Below are 23,070 nucleotides of genomic sequence, written 5' to 3' on the forward strand. Positions count from 1 at the left end.
GGCTCATGCACAATTTGGTATGGAAGGACCTTTTCTGTAAATTGACTTTCTAGCTGTCTGGACCCATATATGAGTTTATGGCATTGTTCTGCATGGTGTAGGGTGTTGCACTTGGCCTTGTTGAGGTGTCAATGCAATGTCATGAGATTCCTGTGAGTCCATTTTTCCAGCCTGTTGAGTTCTCTGTGAAGGTTATTGCAGTGGTCTAGTATATCAGCCACTCTTCACAGTTGTGTACTGTCAGCAAAAGAAAGCAAACTCAGACCTTCGTTTTGTAAATTGATGCAGTAGTAATGAAGATAAGAGTTGAAATAAGTCAGAAGGGAGTGTTTCATGGGTCTCCTAACACGCTTTGTGTGATGATATTATCAAGTAAAAGGAAACATGTAGAAGCATTGTCTACATATTTTATTTTAAGAAAAAAACCCGAACGCTTTATATATAAAGATCACAGTAAGATGTCCTTGGAGACTACAGGCTGAACAACCCCAGCTTTGTCTTTTTTCTTAGGAAAGGTGTTACAACCCTCTTGTGGGCCGTTACTGAACATGCTGTAGCAGGTTAATATCTCTTGCACTGTGGAGCCCAGAGAAGGGCATGGTACTCCAGTAGGCATCTCATGATGTCAAGGGAAAAAGAGGGACACAATCGCTTTGTTTGACCTGCTGGCTGAATTCTTTTGATGCATGCCAGGATACCATTGGCGTTCTAGGCTGCTGATGCAATAATCAAATTATTTATCTTTTAACACCCGCCAGTCGTTTTCAGCAGGGCCATTCCCAAGCCCTTCATCCCCCAGTCTAGGAGTTGTCACAGCTCAGGTGCCAGACATTGCATTTGGCATTGTGGAACTTCATGAGAACCTTATGAGATGGTCCCACTTCTCAAGCATGTCAAAATCCATCTAGATGCCAGCCTTTCCCTTAAGTGTACCAATTGCACTGTGCCGCTTGGTGTCATCTGCAAACTTGCAGGGGGCACAGTCAGACTGGGTGAGTGTGTTACTGATGAAAAGGTTGAGTAGTGTTGGTTACATTTTGCATTCCCGAGGGACACTGCTAGTTACTGTTTTCCACAGAGGTGTGAAGCCATTGGCTCTTTTTGGGTTAAAGTTTCATTCAGTCTTTAGATGCAATCATCCATCCAGTTCATACATCCGTGTTATAATCCATCCCTCAATTCGTTATTTCTTTGATTGGCAAGAATTTTGTGAGGGATCATATCAAAGACATGCCAGGAGTCTTAAGTAGATGGTATCTGTTGCTCTTCCTGTGTCCATGGATGCAGTCACTTTTGCAGAAGAATTGTGGATATATTCTTCCATGCAATTGTTTGTTGTACTGAAATATGTTCTTCCCTGTAGCTGAAATACTCTTTGGAAATTACTCTTTATAGAGATTTAAATATAAGTGTTAATTAACATCTTAGAATCTCTATTGAGTTTCCCCCTGCTAAATTTGACTACTGGTACAGTAGGTTGTATATGCAGGGGTTTTGGGTTTTTTAGGATGAGGGAAAAAATTGGATCTGACAGAAGCATAGTCTTAAGTTACTTCCTTTTTTATAAGGTTGTATTTGCAATACTGGTTTTAAGAATATTTCTAAACAGTAAGGGAAAAGGTTATTCCTTGATGAACTCCCTGTATGTACTCAGGCAGTGGCCCTCTTGTGTTCATTGGCTGCAGATATTTGATGCAGGCTCTCACTTCCTTATGAAATTCAAGGAAGCAAATGAAAAACCAGATAATGTCCCTTTAGAAAGGAAGTGAATGTGATAATGAAACTGAGCACAGTAGTACATGTTTGTCTCTCATGTCTTTCTGTCTGCTTGAGTTGAACAAAATCACATTTCTTCTGTTTCACAAAAGTGGACATGAAATAGCATCCTTAACATTTTAGCTCTCTAAATGACTAGTGTTTTCCAGATATTTTTTCAGAACACATCTATGGAGCTTGGAGGCAACTGTTGATTGTATTACTGATGCTAGTGTTGATAAGATTTTGGAAATTTTTTTCTGTGGTTTTTTTTCCAAATGTTTATTTAGAGAGGCACAAGAGTGGACAACTATTGTAGTTTGGGACAAAGCATAACCTTTTTTCCACTATTCATTTACAATCACATCTGAATTTTTAATTCAGTGCTTTTCAGGAGATATAGAAGAGTACATCATACATCTGTTTAAAAACAGAATTCTCTTAAGTGCTTAATAGTAAGGATTAAAAAATATATTTAAGTGAAAAAGGTATTAAAGCAACTCTGTTGAGATCTCAAACACCTGATTTTATTTTAAGGTGAGAAGTGGGGTTGTAGGAGCTTGTTGTCTATGAGCAGAGTGCCTAAGGGAGACCTGTCACTGTTTAATTATAGGAACTCTGTTTCACAGAGACATACTGTCTCTGTCCTTTGAAGTCTTTGTCAGAGATTGGAAATATAATTCCATGTTTTAAGTCTTGATTAAAAATCTCTTCATAGCTGGACTTTGCTTAAAAAGTGGGAGATAAAACGCTGTACTGCCTTTAAAGTTGTTAGGAGATGCTTGATTGGAGCATTTTGAACAATTTGAAACATTTTGAACAATTTTGAACAATTTGAAACAGCATACATGAAACAATTTGTTTCTTGTATGCTGAGTTTTGGGTATTTATGGTTTGGTTATGGAGATGCTGGGAAATAAAAATCTGAGGCAGTAAAACCTACATCCAAACAGTACAGTAATATGAGTTTGTAGTTCCTTTTCTCCCTTTGCAAATATGAAGAACAACTGGGTTTGCAACAAAATGGTGGGTGAACTACCGATACTTTTAAAATCACTGCTGTGGCTAATTATCTTAGTGCAGTCACTTAAGAATGCATCATTGCACTCTTCTCTACCTTCCCACTTTCCTCTCAAAGTGGACACAGCCTTTGCTCTCCAAGTAATGATAATAATTGGTACTAAGGCAGACCTGTTACTCATCCTTTTTTGAGCACATTTCTTATGGCAGATGTCTAGTTTTTAATTAACTGCTAATGAACATGCCTAGTAGACCATGATACTGCTGCCAACCTACTCCGTTTTATATCTCACTGCTGCTAAGCACTTGAAAGGTTACAGAGCAGGCATTAGTGTCTTTGAAGTGATGGGAAAGTGATTATATGCATAACATAATTGTTTGTAGGATCTACTGTGGCAAATGTTTAGTTACTAAATGCATCTGGAGAACATTGCTGTTATCTCTCTCTGGTCTTTATTTTCTTCCTTTGTGTGCAGCACATTTTATCCCTTCTACAAAGATAATACAATATGCTTTTAAAAACTGAAGTTTTTTAAATAAAAAGAATATGAACTTCTGGAAAGGATCATCTTTATGGATGATTCCTCATCTCCTAGGGAGAACTTCAAACCTATTATGAATAAATAACATATAAGCAATAAATCAGTATATTAAAGTCCTAAACAGCAGTGAACATCACATAATAAGCATGAAATCATGACATAACGTTGGTGGCTTAAAAGACTGTGATCAGGATTTCCGTCTTTAATCAGTTTCATGTAGTGCTATATTTACATATCTTTGTGTACCATGCCTGTAAGTAACCTTTTGCAAAGCTACAAAAATGTGCAGAGCAGCTTTGCAATGCACTTGCAGCTCTCACACTGCACCTTTTCAATTGCTCCTCACTGTCTGTGTGCAATACCACCAGCGAACACACAACTTTTCCACTCACAGCTTCAGAACCTTTTATAGAGCATTAATTTGTTCCTCATTTCTTGGACTTTCATGATGCGTGGTATGCAGGCTACAAACCAGAGCCTGGTTTGGCCAGGTAATGTGCCCCTAACATTTCTTAAAACTTTAACCTATGCTTCCTGAAATCAAGTGAGTTAACTTGCTTGTTAATTAAACCAAGCAGGAGAGGGATGAATAAGGGTTGTCTTTGTACACTTCCCAAATGGTAGGGACAAGAATGGAAACAATTTAACTCCTGTTCCCTGTTTCGACCTTCCTGTGATCACACTGCAAAATAAGCTAATTTGAGCTAGCTTGTTGGAAAAAGGAAGAGGTTTTTCTCCATGAAACCAGTTCAGAAAGAATAAATTGCTTTTTATTCTTAGGCAGTTGCAGACCAAAACTAGGTAATGTGGGGTGATAGTGCAGCTGGGGACAGGTAAGACCAGTGCCAACAATGCTGCACAGTTCTGCTGATTCATGTTGCCTCAGGGTTAGAATGCAGATGACTGACCTGGCTGAAGTAGTCAATGGGGAAGGAGGTGACTAAATTATCATCTCTGAGGGAGGCTGCCAAAATATCAGGTTTTGAGGGAATGTGCTGGAAACTGCTGAAGTTGTGTTAAAGTCTGTGTGGAGAGGAATATCATATGGTTCTTTAGAGAGAGGCTGGATCCAAAAAAACAAACAAAAGCCCCCAAACAAACCTATGTAGTCCTGTCAGACCTTACAGTGCACCTAACTGATAGTTCTTCAGTTAACTGAAGCTTCATTAGGAAAAACTGATTGATGTTGTAGAAAGTGGTCTACTGTGTTAACTACTTAAAAATCAATGATTCCTAATACTTCCTTCAAAATGTTGCCTTTTGTGTTGTTGTAAACTCATTAAATTAGAAGAATAGGAAGTGCTTATCTTTTACCTTGTTTTCTAAACGTACTAAAAAGGGTGGTGGTCAGATGCATGTTTTGGAGTGTGGACTAGCATGGCTTTTTTATGCAGCACTCAAAACTAAATTCCTGATACATGGTGTGAGAAAGACTTGGTAAATGTGTGGCTTTATAGAATTGAGTAATGTATTGTGGTAAATTTAAAGATTGTCTTGTATATCAAAATAAGTAAATGATTGCTGCATAATAGTTGGGACAGCAGAAAAGTGAAAAATTAGCAAGTGCAGTCCAGAGTTCTTGAAAGTCAGCCCTGGTGTCTGCATAATTTTATAAACAGATCAAGGCATGCCTTTGGGGGGGGTTATGAGAACAAAACTGTAGGACTTGAGTAGTTATATATATAAATAATAATAAATAAATTCATTCATATGCCAGTAGATGTTATACAGGTATTGTTGACAGTTTGTCTTGAAAAGTCTCCACACCTAAAGAAACAGATAAAGTATTTCTGCATTATTTTGAGTTGAGGTTTTTTTTTTTGAGCAATTGGTGAAATATTGTAAGCTGCAGTCCAGGTATGATTTCAGTAGCTGCCAGCAGTACTGTAACAATTTTACATGCTATTACAGGACTACTAGCATTCACCTGGTGAAACTTGAGTTCATCCAGTTCAGATATATGTTTGTTTCCTTTTTGACCCATGAATTAGATGGCACTCTAGCTTTTTCCTGGTATATGCTTTGAGCAGAGGGACAGTGGGGAGTCGCCAGGGTGGAAAGGATTGTTGTGTCTTCTATTCATGTACCCAGACACAAGGAAGCAGGAGAGAGAGGCAAAATATCTGTTAACTTGGAGCAGATTATGGGAGCTATGACTAATCTAAAGGTGCTTTTGAAACTTCATTTTCAAAAAAACCCTGTGTTGAGCATTTTGGACAAATTAAATGGATAGCTGAACTTGGTAAACAATAGTAAAACTATGAAAGTTTTAACTAGAAAATATCTTAATATTTAAACTATGGGGAAGACATTCTAATGGAAAAAATTCTGTTTCTAAAATTGTTTATTGATTATTTTAGCATGTTAGTTACAGGGTTGCGTAGCAGAATTTCTTAGAGAGTGAGGGCATGAATTATATTTATAATAAGGTTTGAACTACCCCAGCCTGGGCCTCAGATTCAAGCTTGTGAAGCCTGTGGTGCAGTTAGAAATTATTTTAAGGTATGGGCATGGGACTGTGTTTTTTCTAGGTATTAATAGGTACAGTTTGTATGTAAACACTTTAGCCATCTTAAGAATAAGATAAACAATATTTATTTGCATTTTTCTTATGCTGTATACCAATGAGAGAATACTTGTAACTGTAAACTATACTGCAGTGTACAAAACCTGCCATTTCAGACAGAATAAATGGAGAACGTGCGTTAACTGTATTGGTTGGATCTGCGTTGCTCTGTTTAGCCTTCCCATGTTTTAAGGGGTTCCCAGTTTATCGGGTTGTATGTCCACTCGTGATTTTGATCTTGCAAGCTCCTTTCAAAACAGATGGAGGTATTCATTAATACCATGCTTCTTGTTGAGAATTCCATGATGTTTAAAATACCTAGGTTTTCAGCTCAAATCTGGTTCCTGAACAGAGTGTTAAGTCATGAATAATTTCCCCTCTTCCTCTGAAAACCTTGGCCAGAATAAAATGCAAATTAAATTTTACTAAATATAAAATTCAGCATATCTTTTACATTTTTTATTATTCAAGGTTTATTGAATGCACTTGCTGCTTTCAAATTGAGGAAGGAGAGGGATATGAGTTTAAATCATTCTTGCTGCTGAAGCTTTTTTTTCAGGGCAATGATAAGGCTTTCTATAGAAAAGGAAAGGTGTTTGATTCTTCCGCTGCTGTTCTTTGTTTCCAGAGATGCTGTGGCAGGCAGTAGCTGCCCAAAACAACTTAGAGTTGCTTAACTTACTCGTTGGGTTGCAGAATAAGTATCCGGCTAACTTTCTTGGGACATGAGAAGAATTGTCCTCTGACAGCATGATATAATGCAGTGTATATAGTGTAGTGGGTTAAAGGAGAGGGGTTAGATTAAGAAGAAACAAATAAATGTCAAAATCCACTATAGATTCTCAATAATTTACCAAACTTCTGCCTTATCTTTCCCAAACTATGTGCTACACGTTGTTCTTCTGGGGATGATGGTACCTCTGGGAACAGCAGCAACAGTTGCAGGCTCAGCATCTCTCCCATGGCCATGGACCTCCAGTGCCTCTAACGCCGCATCCATCGGGACTTCAGCCTCCAGGAATCCCTCCACTTGGAAGCAGTGCTGGCCTTCTTGCCCTCTCCAGTGCTTTGGGTGGGCAGTCTCACTTGGCAATAAAAGATGACAAGAAGCATCACGATGCAGACCACCACAGAGGTGAGAGGCATGGCAGGCCTGATTAGGACATTGTCAGATTTTCGCATTGCTGCAAATTGTGCGCATCTCTAAAGAATTCAAGTTATATAGAATGAGAAAAAACTGTTGGCAAACTTTAAAATGTCTGCATATAAACTACTGAAGCAAAATTCAGCTTGGAATTTTTCAATACTTTAAAGGGGATCACTAGGTGTCACCTGCTCTACATTTTGCAGGGCCTCTTGACATCCTGGTAAATGCTTAGTTGTAATAGCAATGGCTTGCACCATATTGTGGAAAATTGTTTAACTGCATAACGGTGATTTTTTTCAAAATGAGTAATGTTGTGAAATGGGTGGGTGGGAAGGTAGGGGGAACAAGCTAAATTTTGAAGTGAATGTGTTCAAACAAAAGTTTTAAATAATTGCATCTGTTACTTTAGTTTCATAACCTTAAATTCTAGTACTCAGTTAAGTATTGGGCAAAATTGCACTTGACTAATTTTGAAAAGAAAATTATTTATTCTGTCATGAAATAAAACCAGGCTTTGTGTACGGTTAAACTGTAAATCATGTTTACAGAATACTGTAATTTTCAGGAAATCACTGTATTAGGAATGTGCAATGACATATATAAATAAAAGCCATTTTAAAACTGTTTGTGGCTTCTGTTCTAATTTTTTTCCCCCCTTTTTTATTTCTGTTCTTGCCTCTGTGTCTGAACGGGCATGTCTGTCCATTTCTTGGTTACTGCGGGAGCAGACAGAGAGCCAGGCACAGTAAGTACCAACATTCCTGCTAATGTTTCCATTTCCAGTAATGTGATAATCGATATTGTGCTGTTTGTCTGTTTTGTCTTCCTTTTAGTTATTTTCATAATACAAGACATGTGTTTTCTGTTAAGATATGTCTTGGTTTATGCAGAACACCATATAATTTCTTTAATGGGCTGTATTTTTTTCTGAGCAGAATGCTTTTAGGTAAACTTGAATTTTAGTTTGCTTATTTGAGGCAGGAAGGGGGCATGAAGCTGCAAATCACAAAGAATATTGCAAGTACAGAATTTTTAATATTCAAATGTTTTAGTTTCTAGTATTTTAAACTAAGATTTTTAGTCTGTAGGATGTTCAGGAATTAAGAGTTGGAGACCAGGTGAGAATTTTAAATGTGAGAACTTTAATTGTCTCAAGATGGTGTTTGGCCCTAAGAGTTGTTGTTTTTTTAACTGCACCTCTTTAGGCCATACTAATGTCATTATTGCTTAATTTGTGCTTCAGGTATAACTCCTACAGCATTACTTTTTCCCTGTAGGCATAAGCCGTACTAGAACTAGCCTTGTCCGAAAAGGCCTCTAAAGAGCTACTTGCTGCTTTTCATGCTGTTTTGTTTTGAATGGTACTGCTGTATCAATCTGTTAGACATGGTCATAGGCAACTTAATGTCAATTCAAGTAACAAAGCTCATTCTGCTTGTTTATGTCAGAGGTGAATCTGGGCCTTATTTTGTTCCTTTTCTCAGTTAAAAAAGACAAGAACTAGGAAAAGTTATTTAACAGGTAGTTGTACAGTAGTAAACTTCTGACTTTTATTGCTGCCTATTTAATAAATATACAAGGCTTCCTTAACAGTTTTTACTGGAAACTATCTGCATATCTTTTGCAGCAGTGTTTTAGTTTTGGGTTACTAAGCAAGAAGCATGTATTTCAGCTTGCTTACTGTTATTGACAGTGTATGTGCAGAAATAAATGTAAGCTGGGTTTTTATGAAGTCTCTGACTTATTAGGGCCTTCTTCCTCTGTGTGGGACATAGTTTGACAGCTGTTAGTTGACTGCAGGAATCCCTGGCTAGTGATTAGTCTGTGTTTTGATTTGATGTTTTCTGTCCTTGCCCTGGTCCTTGCTTCCCCTGCCCTGTCTGTCATGTCATGTGGTCAAGAGTTTGAATTTAAAATATGATGCTTAGCATTGTGAAGTTTGAACTCTGAATTCATCTTGTAGCTGAGAATAGTTTTTGCCTATGGAAGGAGAACTATCAAAAATCAAACCTGGCATTTGTGTTGTGGGAGAGTTGCAGAATCACTTGCTTAGTTTACTGTAGATGTAAATTTTACTAAAACTGTAAAATTGTTGCTGCAGTTTCTTCTGTATCCATTCATCTAACTGAGAATTACTTGCTTGTTACCTGAAGCAGACTGTTTTTATGCTGGGTTTATCAGTAATTAACCTTTAAATAACCTGAGACTTTATATCATGAGGGAATTTTGCCATGTGGATATATCGAGTTTTGGATACTACACTATGGTAATTTTAGTGGTGTGTTTTTTTTTTTTTTTTTGGTTTTTTTGTTTGTTTGTTTGTTTTTGTTTGTTTGTGGGGTTTTTTGTTGTTTGTTTTTGGGGTTTTTTTGTTTGTTTGTTTTGGTTTTTTTTTTTTTTTGGTCTCACTTTAGGATAACACTGCATAGCTGACTTGAACTTTAATAGCTGAATACACGTGAATTTGAACTTAAAATTGTTTAAATAAAGTGTTACATCAAAATCTTGACTTAATAGTAAAAGACACTTTCAGTGAAAGAATAATTCAAGAGTTAAGTTCAACTCTGACTAAAATGATCAACTGGGAATTACGGGCTCTTCAAACTTTTCTAATTCTCTTGTATTTTTAATGTATTTTTCTTTAATGTAAAATATATTTTTAAGGATAATAGGAAATGGGTCTCAAGTACACAAGGGATAGCAGCAGGTCTGTTTGGATATTACATATGGTTGAAATCACTTTATAACATCTGGGTAATCAAGATAAGGTCAATTTGATTTTCAGAGTAACATTTTAAAAGTATTGGTGCTGATAAAAATCCTGACAGGCATGTTTTCATCATCCAAGACACCAAACCCCGTGCTGTTTGTAAGTTACCTAAATTCACCATGATGTTTGGTATTAGTGTGCAGTATGATTTCCATATCAAATATATCTAGCATGACCTTCAAACTCTATCAGTAGAAGCTAACAGCTTGAAATGTTGAAGTTGGAAGAGTTAAAATTTAGTGCTTGTCTATCGAGTTTTGAATTGAGTTTTTGTTGCATAACTTGAGTTAAAACATTTCGTGACAGATCAGAGTATATTCATTTTTAAATTAGATTTGATTTTTTTTGTTAGTTTCCTTAGATAAATAAGCAATCATGAGCTTTTATGTATTGTATGTCTGGAAATACACCCAAATTAATGAAATTCTTGTAGTTATAAATTAATATAAAGATATGGTTTCATTATTTTTTATTTTCACCAATTTAGCTACTTTTGTTATGTCTAAATAGCAAGGGCTACATTTTTCTTTTATAGATTAGCTCAAGTTCCAGAAAGTAAACTGAAGAAAAGTTTTTTGATAAATGCACATTTGTGTAATGTGCAACATATAAGTTAGTAATAGCATATTAGCTACACAAGTGCTAAAACTATTTTGTCAGATTTAAATTGCGTGCCTACATGGGTAACAGCTGGTGGGTTTTGGCTGATCTGTATCTCTAACAGTCCTAAGCCTGGGTTGTGTTATTGTGCAAATGTAGGCATCCCTTCTAATGTGGCAAATTGTGGCTACACGTAGTGAATCCAGGCAAAAAAAGCAAGTTCTGCAACTGAAATTAAAAGCTTTGAGAGATGTCAATATAAAAAAAACTTTGTCCAATTTTTTTTTTTTTTAGGAAATATACTTGCAGCATTTTTAAAACTTGATGTAGGTGTTCATTTATCTCTTGTCTTCCTGCTATTCTAGTATCCTGTTTGGATAACACTGAAATCAAATGTTTTGATGCACTGTGTTTTTATAGTAGTAATTTTCAGACAGTGAAGTCTTATTTCATTGTGTGCTTAGCATTTACATTAGTTGGTGGTTTTTTTGTCTCTTTTGTCCTCATGAAAAATACTGAGCTTATGTTCTAAGACCTAGGAATTTTTCATTAATTTTCGCAGACATTTTTTGCCTTCATTTTTAAGCATTAATGTTGCTAGTGTTTTATAAAGCAAATGCTCTTTTCCTATAGTAGAAAAATACTCTGTGCCTTGAGCTCTCTATCCTATTTTTCATCTCCCAGTCTTGGAGAAGGGGACATGAACAACTGAGTGCTAGTTTTTGGAAGATATTATGTGCAAGCTGTTTTTGTTTTGTGTTTTAATTCTTTTAATGGCGGGAGGAAATTCATAAAAGTTGTTCTATGGAAGTTTAGGGTACTGATCAGCATAGCACAAGTATGGCTCCAGGCTACTGCAGAGGTTGCTCATATGTAACAGCTGTGGGTTGCTATGTTGCAGTAGCTGATAGAAGGCAGCATAAGTTGATGACAGTGGGATTGAGGTGGTCTGGTAAAAAATTTACCAATACCTTGATTTTGACAAAACAGTAGCTCAAAAATACTGATTACCTTATTAATGTCTTCTGATTGTAAAATCAATGTAACTTAAAATGGTGCTTTAAAAGAAGGTGAAGTCAAATGACTTTTCCATCAGGAGGAGTCTGACACAAAACCTGATGACTTCAGAGGTCAGCTTTTGGGTTCTTGACATGAGTGTTTGCAATAAGCATATTGAACAAGTTGAAGTTAATGATTCTAGAGTAGAATAGCTTTGAGTGCAATCTTCTCAAAAGAGGTCATCACTAGAGAAGATCTTAACTGGGACCAGGTGTAGTTGAATCATGTGCACAGATGTTATGTAAATCATGTTTTTTAATTGCTGTAATGATCAGCATAAAGTCAGTTGTCAGTCCTGTGTGTACTGTTCTGTATGAATTGTTTGTGCTGTATTATAAGTGAGATTACGGGATAAATGAGATACTGTGTGCCCTCAGCCTGCCACATATAGTTGAGGTTTGGAAATGGTTCCTGTCGGCAAGAGTATGGCAGTCAAGGAGGTGCATTTGAATAATGTGCATTATGTTCCTAGTGGGGCACCTGCCTTCCTTCTTCCTGTGCATCACGACTAGGTTTTTTGTTTTGCATTTGCCTTCTGGTGGTTTCAATATTTAGCTTTTGCTGGCAGCAAAGTTGCTTTAGGACCACAAGTGGCCTGTTACATAGCATTTATGTGGTTTGGTAGTTCTGACAGGAAGCAGTGCTACATTAATCTTTTTATTTTCTTTGGGGACTTATTTAAAGAAAAGGGCTTCATGTGTATAAAGCAAATGATCAAAAGAAAAGGAAAACACATAAAACTGATTTTGACCACTTGCTCTGATCTGAGCTTCATGATTTGCAAATGTTGCATTGACCATCCTTAATAAACTGAACTCTTCTAAATATGAAAACAATATCCTCAGTCATGTGTCTAATCTGTTAAAATTAAGACAAAATAAAAATTGGTGCCATGCAATATTTCTTTAGTATGTAAACTATTCATATATGTATCTTTTTGTCCTTTTTGCATAAGCTGATTATTATTGAAGATCTATTCCAAATGAAAATTTCTGTAGAGTTATTTAAAAAATTATAACAAAAAAAAATTCTTGTCCTACTTTTGAAAGTTGTTAGTAGACCTAGTAAGAAGAAGTAAACAGATTATTCTTCTAAAGAGACAATAAGGAGACTCTAATATCATGAGGCTTGTTGCTACTGTCTTCTGTCTGGCCTTTTTTGATAGTGAACATGCAGCAAGTATAATCTCTCCCAGAGCTGAAATGAGGAAAGGTGGCTTTTAGTATGTGATCCTCACTGTTCCCTGAACCGTAACATTACAAGAGTGAGAGAGATCATTAGCCCAGGGCTCATATGATCATCTCTTTACCAGTTGTTGTTTGTATTTTCATTTTTTTAACTTGTTCTTCAGTGTTCTGGATTTACTATCTGCACTACTTTGAAAGATTCATATTTTCAGTTTGTTGAATGAAATCTTATAAATTTGATAGTTTGAATTATGGTAGCAGTTTACAGTAGCAAGCTGTTTTTTCTTTACCTCGTTTTAGTCACAGTTAGAAATTTCTTGAACTTGTATGTGAAACAAAACAGGAACTTTTTAATTTTTTTAGTTTACTGATAAATTTTGCCATGAAAAGAGCACAGTCTTAATGGCAATTTCTGATGTAACTGTTGGGAAATGAGCTGCTCTACAACAGCATCTAGCATGGATACTCTGGTCACAGAGAACAGCAGTTTAAATTAATGTGGTAAGTTACAGAAAAAAGCTGTAAATATGACCATAGGGGATATGTTTTGCAGGATACACTTGTGATACAATTACATGCTCGTGTGAGAAACCATCAGTCTTTTGGAGAAAGAACAAATCCAATAACCTTTGTTTGGCGTTTAGGACTCAGTGGGAGTGGGGATTTCCTATGTTACATTTTGCAGTTTTGAAATTCTGCAAGACAAACAGTATAAAATAATGTCAGCATTGTCCAGGTACACTAAACTAAAAAAGAAAAAGAAAATCAGCTGTTGTAGTTACACCTATAGGTTGTCAAATTTTGTAAGCTGTAACTCCAAATAGCAGTTTCGTTAATTTTTTTCCAGATGTTGCCTCTTTGCCACCTTTTTGGTGTTCACACTATTTTTTTAGAAAATTAAAACAAGGAGCTGACTTAATTCTCTTTACTACATTTGGTTTAATCTAAACTCTTCAGGAATCTAACAGGTATTTTTAGTTATTTTTATTAAGGAAAGTATCTCATAACTAAAATACTTTCTTCCTTAAGAGGAAAACATTTCTGGTCACGTTTGGATTGACACCTTCCTTCTTAAGGCAATTCTACTGCTTTTTAAAATGTTTCTACTGCCGCGAACATGATGAATTTAATATTAAAACGTTGAAAATTAGTTTTAATGGTTTTCAGACTAGTGAATCCCTGAATATATGTGCCTCTGGGAGGAGATAAGGGGTTAAATTCCAAACGTATTTGTCAAAGCAATTAGTTCAATGATCCAACAAGCCCACCTTTTAGCTACAAAACATTTTGGTAAAGACATTATTTTGAGCCTCTTTATACTGAATTTCAATAGACCCTCCTATATGCTTTATGTAAGCCCTTTGGCATTTGTTTAGCTTGAATAGTCATGAATAAAAGAGCTTAGAGTTGGCTTTAAAGTGCAGCTTCTGAATTAGGAAAAAGAGGATTCAGATTGCCTTATGTACCCTGTTTCCTTGTCCTTCTCCTTGGGGCTAAACATTTGTGTCTGAGCAAAACTACCTTGATGTCTTCAAGTTTCAAAGGGGAAGCTATTCAGTGCACAGTTCACTGTCTATTTGTATATGTTTATGATATATTACAAGCAAATATCTCCGTCTCTTGGGTAGATCTAAATCTTTGAGGGCTTACACTGAAGTACATGTTGGTATTAGACTTTGCTCTTGAGCGAGTTACATGTATGGATGTGAATGCATGTTTACTTATATGTTTATGTGAGCCTGTATTTATTTATCTAAGCATGTACTTGGCTTTTAGGATCTAGGCTTACCAGGTCTTTGTGAAAGGAGATTTTTTTCTCAACCCATTCAGTATTGTTCACGGCATTAACACATCAGTGAACAAATTGCCCTCTTGCATATGCTAATCCTGCACTTAAAAGAACTCATTGTAACACATTTTAATGCTTTAGCTGGAACTGAGATGGAGATGGGAATCGGGAATCACAGGCATATCAAATTGTCATGTGACTGAAAAATGTCTGAAATGCTCTTTGGGTCAACAGTTTGTACTTAGCATAACTTAGCATGAATGAAAGCAGTCCATGTAGTTTGAGGAAAAGATTAGTCTTTGCTTTTGTCTTTTGTGTGCCTGTGTTGACCTCAGTTTTTCAGATCAAGTCTTGATTAAGCAACACTTTAGCCTTAATTTCACACTAGTAGTGAATGTTATGCTTGAAGGAAAAATATTTGATCTTTGTTTGCAATACATTTGTAGAAGGAATCCAGTTGGAGTTTACTCCAGCTAACAATTGATTACTGCATAACGGTATTCAGCAAATACTTGTTATTTTAGGCATTAAAGGCAAGCTTCTGTTTGTGTCCATACCTGCAGGTGTGCATGTCAAGGCCTCATCTGTTTATGTCAAGGCCCCATCTATTTATGTCAAGGCCTCACCTATTTATGATGTTCTAAAAGTAACTGGTCAATCAGATTGTGTAGTAAATCACTTTTATTATATGGAATCTGAATATTAAAAAAATAAGAAAATCGTTGTTATTTGCTCATGAATAAACTGCAATCCGGTTTCTTCTCCTAAACAATAAATTCAGTTGAATTAATTAGTTAAATAGATGGTGACTGACTAGTGAAACTTCTGATAAGTTGAACAATGGAAAGCCAAGCTTCTTAGAATGCGTGAAGCTGTACATGTTTGCCTGGAGGACTTTGTTTTGAATTAAAATGAATTAAAGACTAAGTAGGTATCACATTTCTAAAGCATCTATCACATTGATTTGAGTTTTTAAGAGTATATGAAGGAATCCTATAAGGAGTTTTTATTTATGTTGTTTTTTGTCTTTACAGAGTAATTCTATGTTGGTCCCAGACAGTCTACGAAGCACAGATAAACGCAGGAATGGCCCTGAATATACCAATGACATCAAAAAGAGAAAGGTGGATGATAAGGATTCCAGCCACTATGTAAGCAAATCTGTACCAAGGAAAATATTTTATTTGCACATACTGTGCTTGTTTGAGGAGTAAAAAAGCTGTGAAGAACAAGGCAACTTCCATGAATATACGTGCCAGAGAGTCACAAGATTCAGACTGTGGGAGAGCAGTGACTCAGTAGTTTGGGATATTGTGAAGTAATAGTCGTCAATAGGAGTAGCTGTTTGGGATACACATGTGCTCTGGGGCATTTTTCAGAGTTTGAGTGACATTCTTTCTGCTCGAGAAACTGCAGGTTTGTTTGAAATGGAGGATTTTGTTATTGAGAGGGGTTTGGAAAATTTTAATTATAAGTAGCTATTACTGTACTGAGTCATAATTACCATTACAAAGTGCATATGCTGTCAGGCTGTACCAACTTACTGAAGTTTACTTTTGGCTGATATGGGGATTTCAGCAGAAAGCAAATTGAAATAGTGAAAGTTCAGAGTTTTGTGTTCTGCATTTTTGACTAGCTTGCTTGTTGCTTGGTTTCAAAGAGACACTTCAGTACAGCACTATGAACATCAGAAGGTTCACATAGGCTTTTGACTTCAAGTCTATATGCTCAGCCAAAACACAGGATAGCACTTGCGCAGGAGACTAGGACTGGTGTGAGAGAGTACTGAAAAGCAAAATTTAAAGCTAATAGAACATACTGTACTTTGACATAGCAATAATGTGGCAAATTGTTCGTTTTATGTGATTCACATCACTAATTAGTTCTAGGTTACTGAAACCTAGGAGAAAATTAGGTGCCATTTTATTTTCTCAGTATTTGTTAGGATAATATTAATTTCTCTCTACTTGGACAATATCTTTGAGCAGCTGTTAGATATTTTAGTGCTGCTAATGGTTTTATAAGTTGTATTTCTGCCACTTTCTAATAATAATGTTTTGATTACAGAAGGGTTTGGCAAACTTCCCAATGTCAGTCTCTCAACTTTAAGGGTTGGATACTCTGTTGGCATTTTTCATTTTAAATATTTGGAGATTAGGCATTCTTAAGTTATTCTTTATATAAAATGAAAGAAAAAGCTTAACTTACTGTTTTTCTTGGGTTTCTACCATAAAGGATGCTATTGCACAATAAAAGCAGTTTTTAATCCACCTTTTAAATGTGTTTCTGCCCACTGTTTGTTTGAAATGGATTTTATAGCTAAAGGTGGCATCAAATTAAAAAATGGAGTAAAGCAAGGATATTTGAAAGCTCCACATTTATTCTAATCTCAAAGATATTTTTTTCTTTTTAAGGTTGACCAATTAAGCAAATACAAAGCTGCTGATTTTGAGCTCATTTTAGATAAACCCCTTGTAGGGACAATGAAATCTGCTTTTGTCAAAGGGGGCATAAATGAGCTGTAGGACCTGTAGCTTTTGGAATAAGAATGAAAAGTGAATTTTTTTCCCCTTTTTAACTTTTGACTGATTTTCATATTAGTACCTATGTAGCTTCAGTGTTTGACTTTATTAGTGAGGCAAATCTTCTGATACTAGAATTTACAGGAGATGCCTTTGATAATCCAAGGAAATTTCTATTCATTAAGATGATAGAGTCAGTGGGGTTCACTTAAACATTGCTTTGCAACTGATTTTGCCCTTCTCCAGAGGAGCATTTCTGGCAAACAAGTCTCCCACGTTCTCCCACGTTCTCCCACGTTCTCCCACGTTCTCCCACGTTCTCCCACGTTCTCCCACGTTCTCCCACGTTCTCCCACGTTCTCCCACGTTCTCCCACGTTCTCCCACGTTCTCCCACGTTCTCCCACGTTCTCCCACGTTCTCCCACGTTCTCCCACGTTCATACTTCTCAAGAGGTGGTCCTTTGTTTGCACCTGTTGATTGGATAGCTTCCTGAGTAGCAAATAGAGTGACCATTCTGTGTCCAGTGGTACTCTTGTATACCTAATATGTTTGTGGTATTTCTTGGAGCAGGATTCAGCTGTTAACAGAAGGGAAGGGCTGAAACTACCTGTTTGTTAGGGCTTTTTTTTCAGTTGGATTTTTGGGTTTTGGGTTGGGACTTTTTTTGTTGTTGTTTCTTGGTTGTTTTGGGCTTTCTTATTTGGTTAGTTTTAGGTGGCTTGGTTTTGTTTCCTTTTTTTTAAAGCATTGTGGCCTGAAGTGAGAGAAAGGATTTAGTGTTACGTGTGGAAGCTCAGATACTTTGAAAGCAAGAAATGGAGCACAGTTTAGCAATCTTGTATGTCTGGTTTGTTTGCATACAAGCTTTTTAACTAAGAGTACTTTTTTTGGAAATGTCAAGCTTATTCCCGCAAAAATTTCAAGTTTTAACATTCACTTAATTTCTTTGATTTTGAGCCAGGAGTCGCCTTCTGATTGAAACACTCTGTGGTACTGTGAAAATCTCTAGATTTCTGTGTATCAGAATGTGTCTATTGGGGCATCCTGGCCTCTATTAATGAGAGGCACTAGGAGGCATGACAGTAACAGGCATCATTAATAGAGTAGCTCAGGTGAACCTCTAAGTGGAACAGTCAAAATGCAGCTTGACAAGGTGCAGTAGATCATCTCTGTTTAGGAACATGCAAGTATTTTGGTTTCCTTGGACAGAAATGTTGAAATGCCTTGGCGTTTCTTAAGTTTTTTCTTCCCAGAACTTTAGATTTCAAAACTTGCCTTTCTGAAAAGACAGGGAAAATGGTGCTATCACTTTAAGGAAGATAATTCATCAAGCACGCCAAAAAGTTCCATTTTCTTGAGATCTGTTTTTTGGTGTTTTTCCAGGTATGCACAAGCAGTACTTTCTCTAAATTAATGTAAGATTAGTGTATGAACAGAGTACATACACCTCTCTTTTAGGACTAGTGATAACACTGCTTATGATGGTAATAAGGAGGGGTTTTGGACCATCACCATGGTGAGATCCCCATCTTTCAACTAGTTCTACCTTACTTGAGTTTTACTATTGCAGCAGAAATAAGGTGTTCTGTTTCTGTTTTAATTGTTCTCCCTACTGCTAATAACTTAATGAAAGGCTGTTTGCTTTTTGTTTAGGACAAAAAGTGTCCGAGTAGATGCGTGATCTTTCTGTCTGGGTTCTTATTGTTCCAATTGAAATGAACACTATATTTATTTATTTATTTATTTTTAATAGGACAGTGATGGGGACAAGAGTGACGATAACTTGGTTGTAGATGTATCCAATGAGGTAACTTTTTACATTTTTGTAGTCTTGACATTTGCCCAAAGGTGAAAGGAAAAGTACATGTAGTTGTTAGAAAAATAATCTTCTGTGTGGATATGTTAAAATATTCACAGCTTCTCCTTTTTATCAGTCTGTGTTTTCCTCTGAGCTTTATCTGGTTGCCTTCTCAGTTTTTCCTTCTGCTGCTTTGTCCAGATCTCTTCCTTCTGCAGTAAATGTTCTGACACTTCACAGCTGCTCTGTAATGCAGAGAGTTGTGGTGAAATACATGTGGAAGGCTGAGGTTTCCAAACTACTGTCTTCGAATTAAAAACGAAGACATTATCTAATGTTGTATTTCATAGTAAGATTGTTATTTTAAAAATTACCTTAAAATTGCTTATATTTTAATCTCCTACATTAAAGACATTTTCCAGAAATGTTTTGTGAAATGAAGTTAGTTTAGAAGATTTTCCAGAGATTATAGACACTTTTTCTCCAGGGCTGATATTTGGTAATGGCATCACGGTAAAGGCATGGGTCCTCCCTTTTCTTCATCTTTTATTTCATATGACACACAGATTTAGGAAGCCTGAATATAGTAGTGAGGTTCTTCCAGTCTGTGAAAAGCACAGGGAGAGAAGCTGGTAGAGAAGTGCCCTCAGTAGCTCCAGGTGTTTAAATGATGCCAACCAAGTAGAAAAATCGATGTCCAACTAGTGATTTTAGTAATCTTTTCAGAAGGTTGGCTCACAATGAAACTGCTTAATAATCAGTCAGTAGACTTACTGCCCTTTTGTGAGGTGTGATTTCTCCCTGGTTGTATTCTTATGAGCCAAAGGAGCATGGAGAACCTGCTCTGATAGCATTGTAACTCATGGTGCTGGCTATTTCAAGTTAAAGAAAATGCAGAGTGTCTCTGGAACAAAGAAAAATAATCACCTGAGAGGTGATTTCAGTTTTCCTGTAGATATAAGTGGCAAGGCAATTACAGATTGTGTTTAGCAAAAATGTGACAGTTATTGTGGCATATAAAGATCCCTGTATGGGCCATTTCACTTAAGAGTTGGGCTTGATGATCCTTGTGGGTCTGTTCCAGCTCAAAATATTCTGTGGAATCTGTGAAGGCATGCATCTATGTGTTCTTCCGAAGGTAGAGATGAGCAGGGTCTTTATCACTTAAAAAAGGTTATTGAAATATTTACTGCAACAAGCAGAGAATGGAGAACATACATGATAAAAACAGTGTCAAGTTACTGCTGTTTCTGTTGGTTTTCTTTGCTCTCTTACCACATTTTCTGCACTTGTTTTTCATTATGCTTAGGTATACTTTGCAAGCTCTGTGCTTGAAAACAATATTATGATTAAATGTAGTGTAAAATAAAAACAGATTGCTTATTATTTTAATAATAATGCTTATTATTTTAATATTTTAATCATTTTAATAATAATGACTTTACTGACTTCTCTAGGCTGATGAAAGAATTTCAGCTTTCTTTTTCTATAAAGATTATGAGAACATCTTTTGCACTTACTGATTAAGTTCTCCTAGCTTTTGCCTTTGTTTTTTGGGTTTTTTGGGGGGTTTTTTTGGGGTTTTTTTGTGTTTTTTTTTTTTTTTTTTTACACCCCATAGACTCCTTAGTGGTGTTTGTGTACCAGTTTATGACACGGTTCTACACTGTTCTTCCCTTCCGATTGTTTCAGGATCCTTCTTCCCCAAGGGCAAGTCCCACCCATTCACCACGTGAAAATGGTATAGATAAAACCCGCCTGCTGAAGAAGGATGCCTCCAGCAGTCCAGCATCTACAGCCTCTTCAGGAAGTTCCACTTCCCTCAAATCCAAAGAAATGGGTCTGGTAGGTAGCAGTCTGTGGTCTTTCTTGTAAAATCTAACTCTTAACTCTTCTGCAACTACTTGTGTCACAGATTACCTGGCATGACACGTTTGAGGCTGAAATTGACCACTGTATTTCCAGATCTTGAAATTATTATTGAACCTTCCTCCTCAGTAGTATTTTCTGCCTTGTTTTGATTTCTTGTTTTTCCTACATTTCTGTCAAAGCAGTTGCAAATTTTTTGCAAGGATCTAGAGTTGCTTTAAGCATTGGTTTGAGATTTTTTGGGAGCAATATCTTAGGGTTAACATGGCCTGTATCCAATCACTAAGAAATTCTTCAGGCTTTTGTTAAACATTTCTAAATAAGGTGTTATTTCTTGTAGACTTTTTCTTGTAGGATCACTAATAGTTTGATCTGATTCTCTGTAATTTTTGTGCCATGTCTTTTTGATGCTATCAACTATTGTGGTACTTTGTTTTTGTAGTTGGATTTTCTGTGTCCAGTAATAATTGAGATATCAATGATTTCAAACTAAAATAGTTTGGTAATGCATACTGTATTTTCCTGAAGAAAAAAATGAGCTCAGACCTTCCTTTTTTTATGTCAGTAGAAGAGGAAAAAATAACTTTCTACATTTCTTATTTTAATTTTGGCAGCAGTCAAAAAGGTCAACATTTCTCTCTCACAAGTTAATGTTGTCAGCATTGTGTGGATTTATGAAAATTGGCTGAGGGACTAGGTAGTAGGTGCCCAGCATCCCAGCTGCTGTTGTGATAAATTGTATAATATGGCCTGGATTAAAAATAATACTCATTTAATTTGTTTAATGATACCAGCATGAAAAAGCCAGCACGCCTGTTCTGAAATCCAGCACACCAACTCCTCGAGGTGATGTGCCAACCCCAGGCACTAGTGCAACTCCAGGACTCCGTCCAGGCCTCGGCAAACCTCCAACAATGGACCCTCTGGTTAACCAAGCTGGTAAATACATTACCTCATGTGTTTTTATAGTTCCAAAATTAATCTTTTTTTACACATGTGGCTGTTAACTAAATATATTGCTTTGTTCTTGATATCAAGAGAGGGCTTGATTAGAAGTAGATGTTTGGATTATCAGGAGTTTGAATATCTTTCTGTCTGTCAGTCTTTGTTTACTTTTGTCTTTATCTTTTTTTCCAAATAATCCAGAGACTGATTGCAATATAGAAAGACTTCTCAGAAGTTTCTGGTACATATTCTGCATGCAATCTTTTCTACAGTCTTTGTCTGAATCTACTAGTATTTGCTGCAGTGCACAGCTTGACAAATGCCTGGGGAAGTTTACTTTTGCTATTCAGACTGGTGCACACAGTTGCTTCAGACATGAGCTGTGTAAACCATGTCTGTCAGCCTTACTGCTTAATTTGGAAAGAAAAAATTAATGTAAACAGGGGAATATTACAGGAATGGAAATAGGTAATGCCAGAAGAGATTACTAGAAGTAATCATCAAGTTCAGACTTCAGTAGATGTTATTTGTACTGAAAAGAGCTGGTGACAGATTATGGCAATGTTTCTTGACAGTGTGTGAGAGGGGAAGGTGAGGTGTTTGAGGGGAGGAAAAAAAGGACTTTTTTACTGTATGCAGGGATACATAAATAAACCCACTTAATTTCATTATTCTGTAGCTGCAGGTTTGCGGACACCATTGGCAGTACCAGGACCATACCCTGCTCCGTTTGGAATGGTACCTCATGCTGGCATGAATGGAGAGTTAACCAGCCCAGGAGCAGCCTATGCCAGTCTGCACAATATGTCACCCCAGATGAGTGCTGCTGCTGCTGCAGCTGCCGTGGTTGCCTATGGAAGATCTCCTATGGTAGGCCATACGCTGAATGCAATCGCAGTCCTGTGAGTTGTGGTTCACTGAGAAAAGCTCCACGCTTCATTTAGCACTGCAGAATTCCCAACTCATAACAGTGCCAGGGGCTTGACAGCTTCACTGCGTGCTTCACTGCATGCTTCACTTTGCTGTGTGGCTGAAGAAGCAAATTTGCACCTTGAAAACAAAGAATTTCAGTGTATTAATGTATGTTTGCTTTTTGTCCTTCACATTCATCAGTTCTATAACTGATGAACAAATGCCAAAAAATTATTTTGTGCTGCTGTATATGAAAAAGTAGTTTTGGTAGACATTAAGTCTTTCTTTCATTGTAGCTGTGGACATCTGCTTTTTTGTTCCTGAACCACACTGGTGTTCCATATAAACATAACAAATTAATCTTGAAGCATGTAGAAGTCTTTTTATCTGGGTCTCTGTCCCTGTATTTTGTTGTTTTCTTGGTGAAAATCAACCTGAGAAGTTGGTCAGCACCTGTTTAGGAGCTCTGAGATCAGGTGTCTTAAGAATAGTTGCTGTTGTGGGTGTAAATGGAACCCTGGTAGTTACAGTAGCTTGTCACACAAAGTGACTTAGGGGTCTGATTCTGCAAACATGAGCTTGATGGC

At 36.6% G+C, this 23,070-nt stretch overlaps 1 protein-coding gene across 2 annotated transcripts in view; it reads left to right on the top strand.

Moving 5' to 3' along the window:
- The window catches only part of TLE1 (TLE family member 1, transcriptional corepressor), a 74,401-nt gene that overhangs the window by 36,980 nt on the left and 14,351 nt on the right, over nt 1-23,070 (top strand). For both annotated transcript variants that reach the window (XM_066339653.1, XM_066339654.1), the window contains exons 7-13: nt 6,814-7,018; nt 7,759-7,775; nt 15,470-15,586; nt 18,713-18,766; nt 20,450-20,602; nt 21,421-21,565; nt 22,251-22,441. In XM_066339653.1, the coding sequence (XP_066195750.1) occupies nt 6,814-7,018; nt 7,759-7,775; nt 15,470-15,586; nt 18,713-18,766; nt 20,450-20,602; nt 21,421-21,565; nt 22,251-22,441 (882 nt within the window). The remainder of the gene's footprint in view (nt 1-6,813; nt 7,019-7,758; nt 7,776-15,469; nt 15,587-18,712; nt 18,767-20,449; nt 20,603-21,420; nt 21,566-22,250; nt 22,442-23,070) is intronic.

The sequence above is a fragment of the Sylvia atricapilla genome, chromosome Z, assembly GCF_009819655.1.
Source record: "Sylvia atricapilla isolate bSylAtr1 chromosome Z, bSylAtr1.pri, whole genome shotgun sequence".
NCBI classification, from domain to species: Eukaryota; Metazoa; Chordata; class Aves; order Passeriformes; family Sylviidae; genus Sylvia; species Sylvia atricapilla.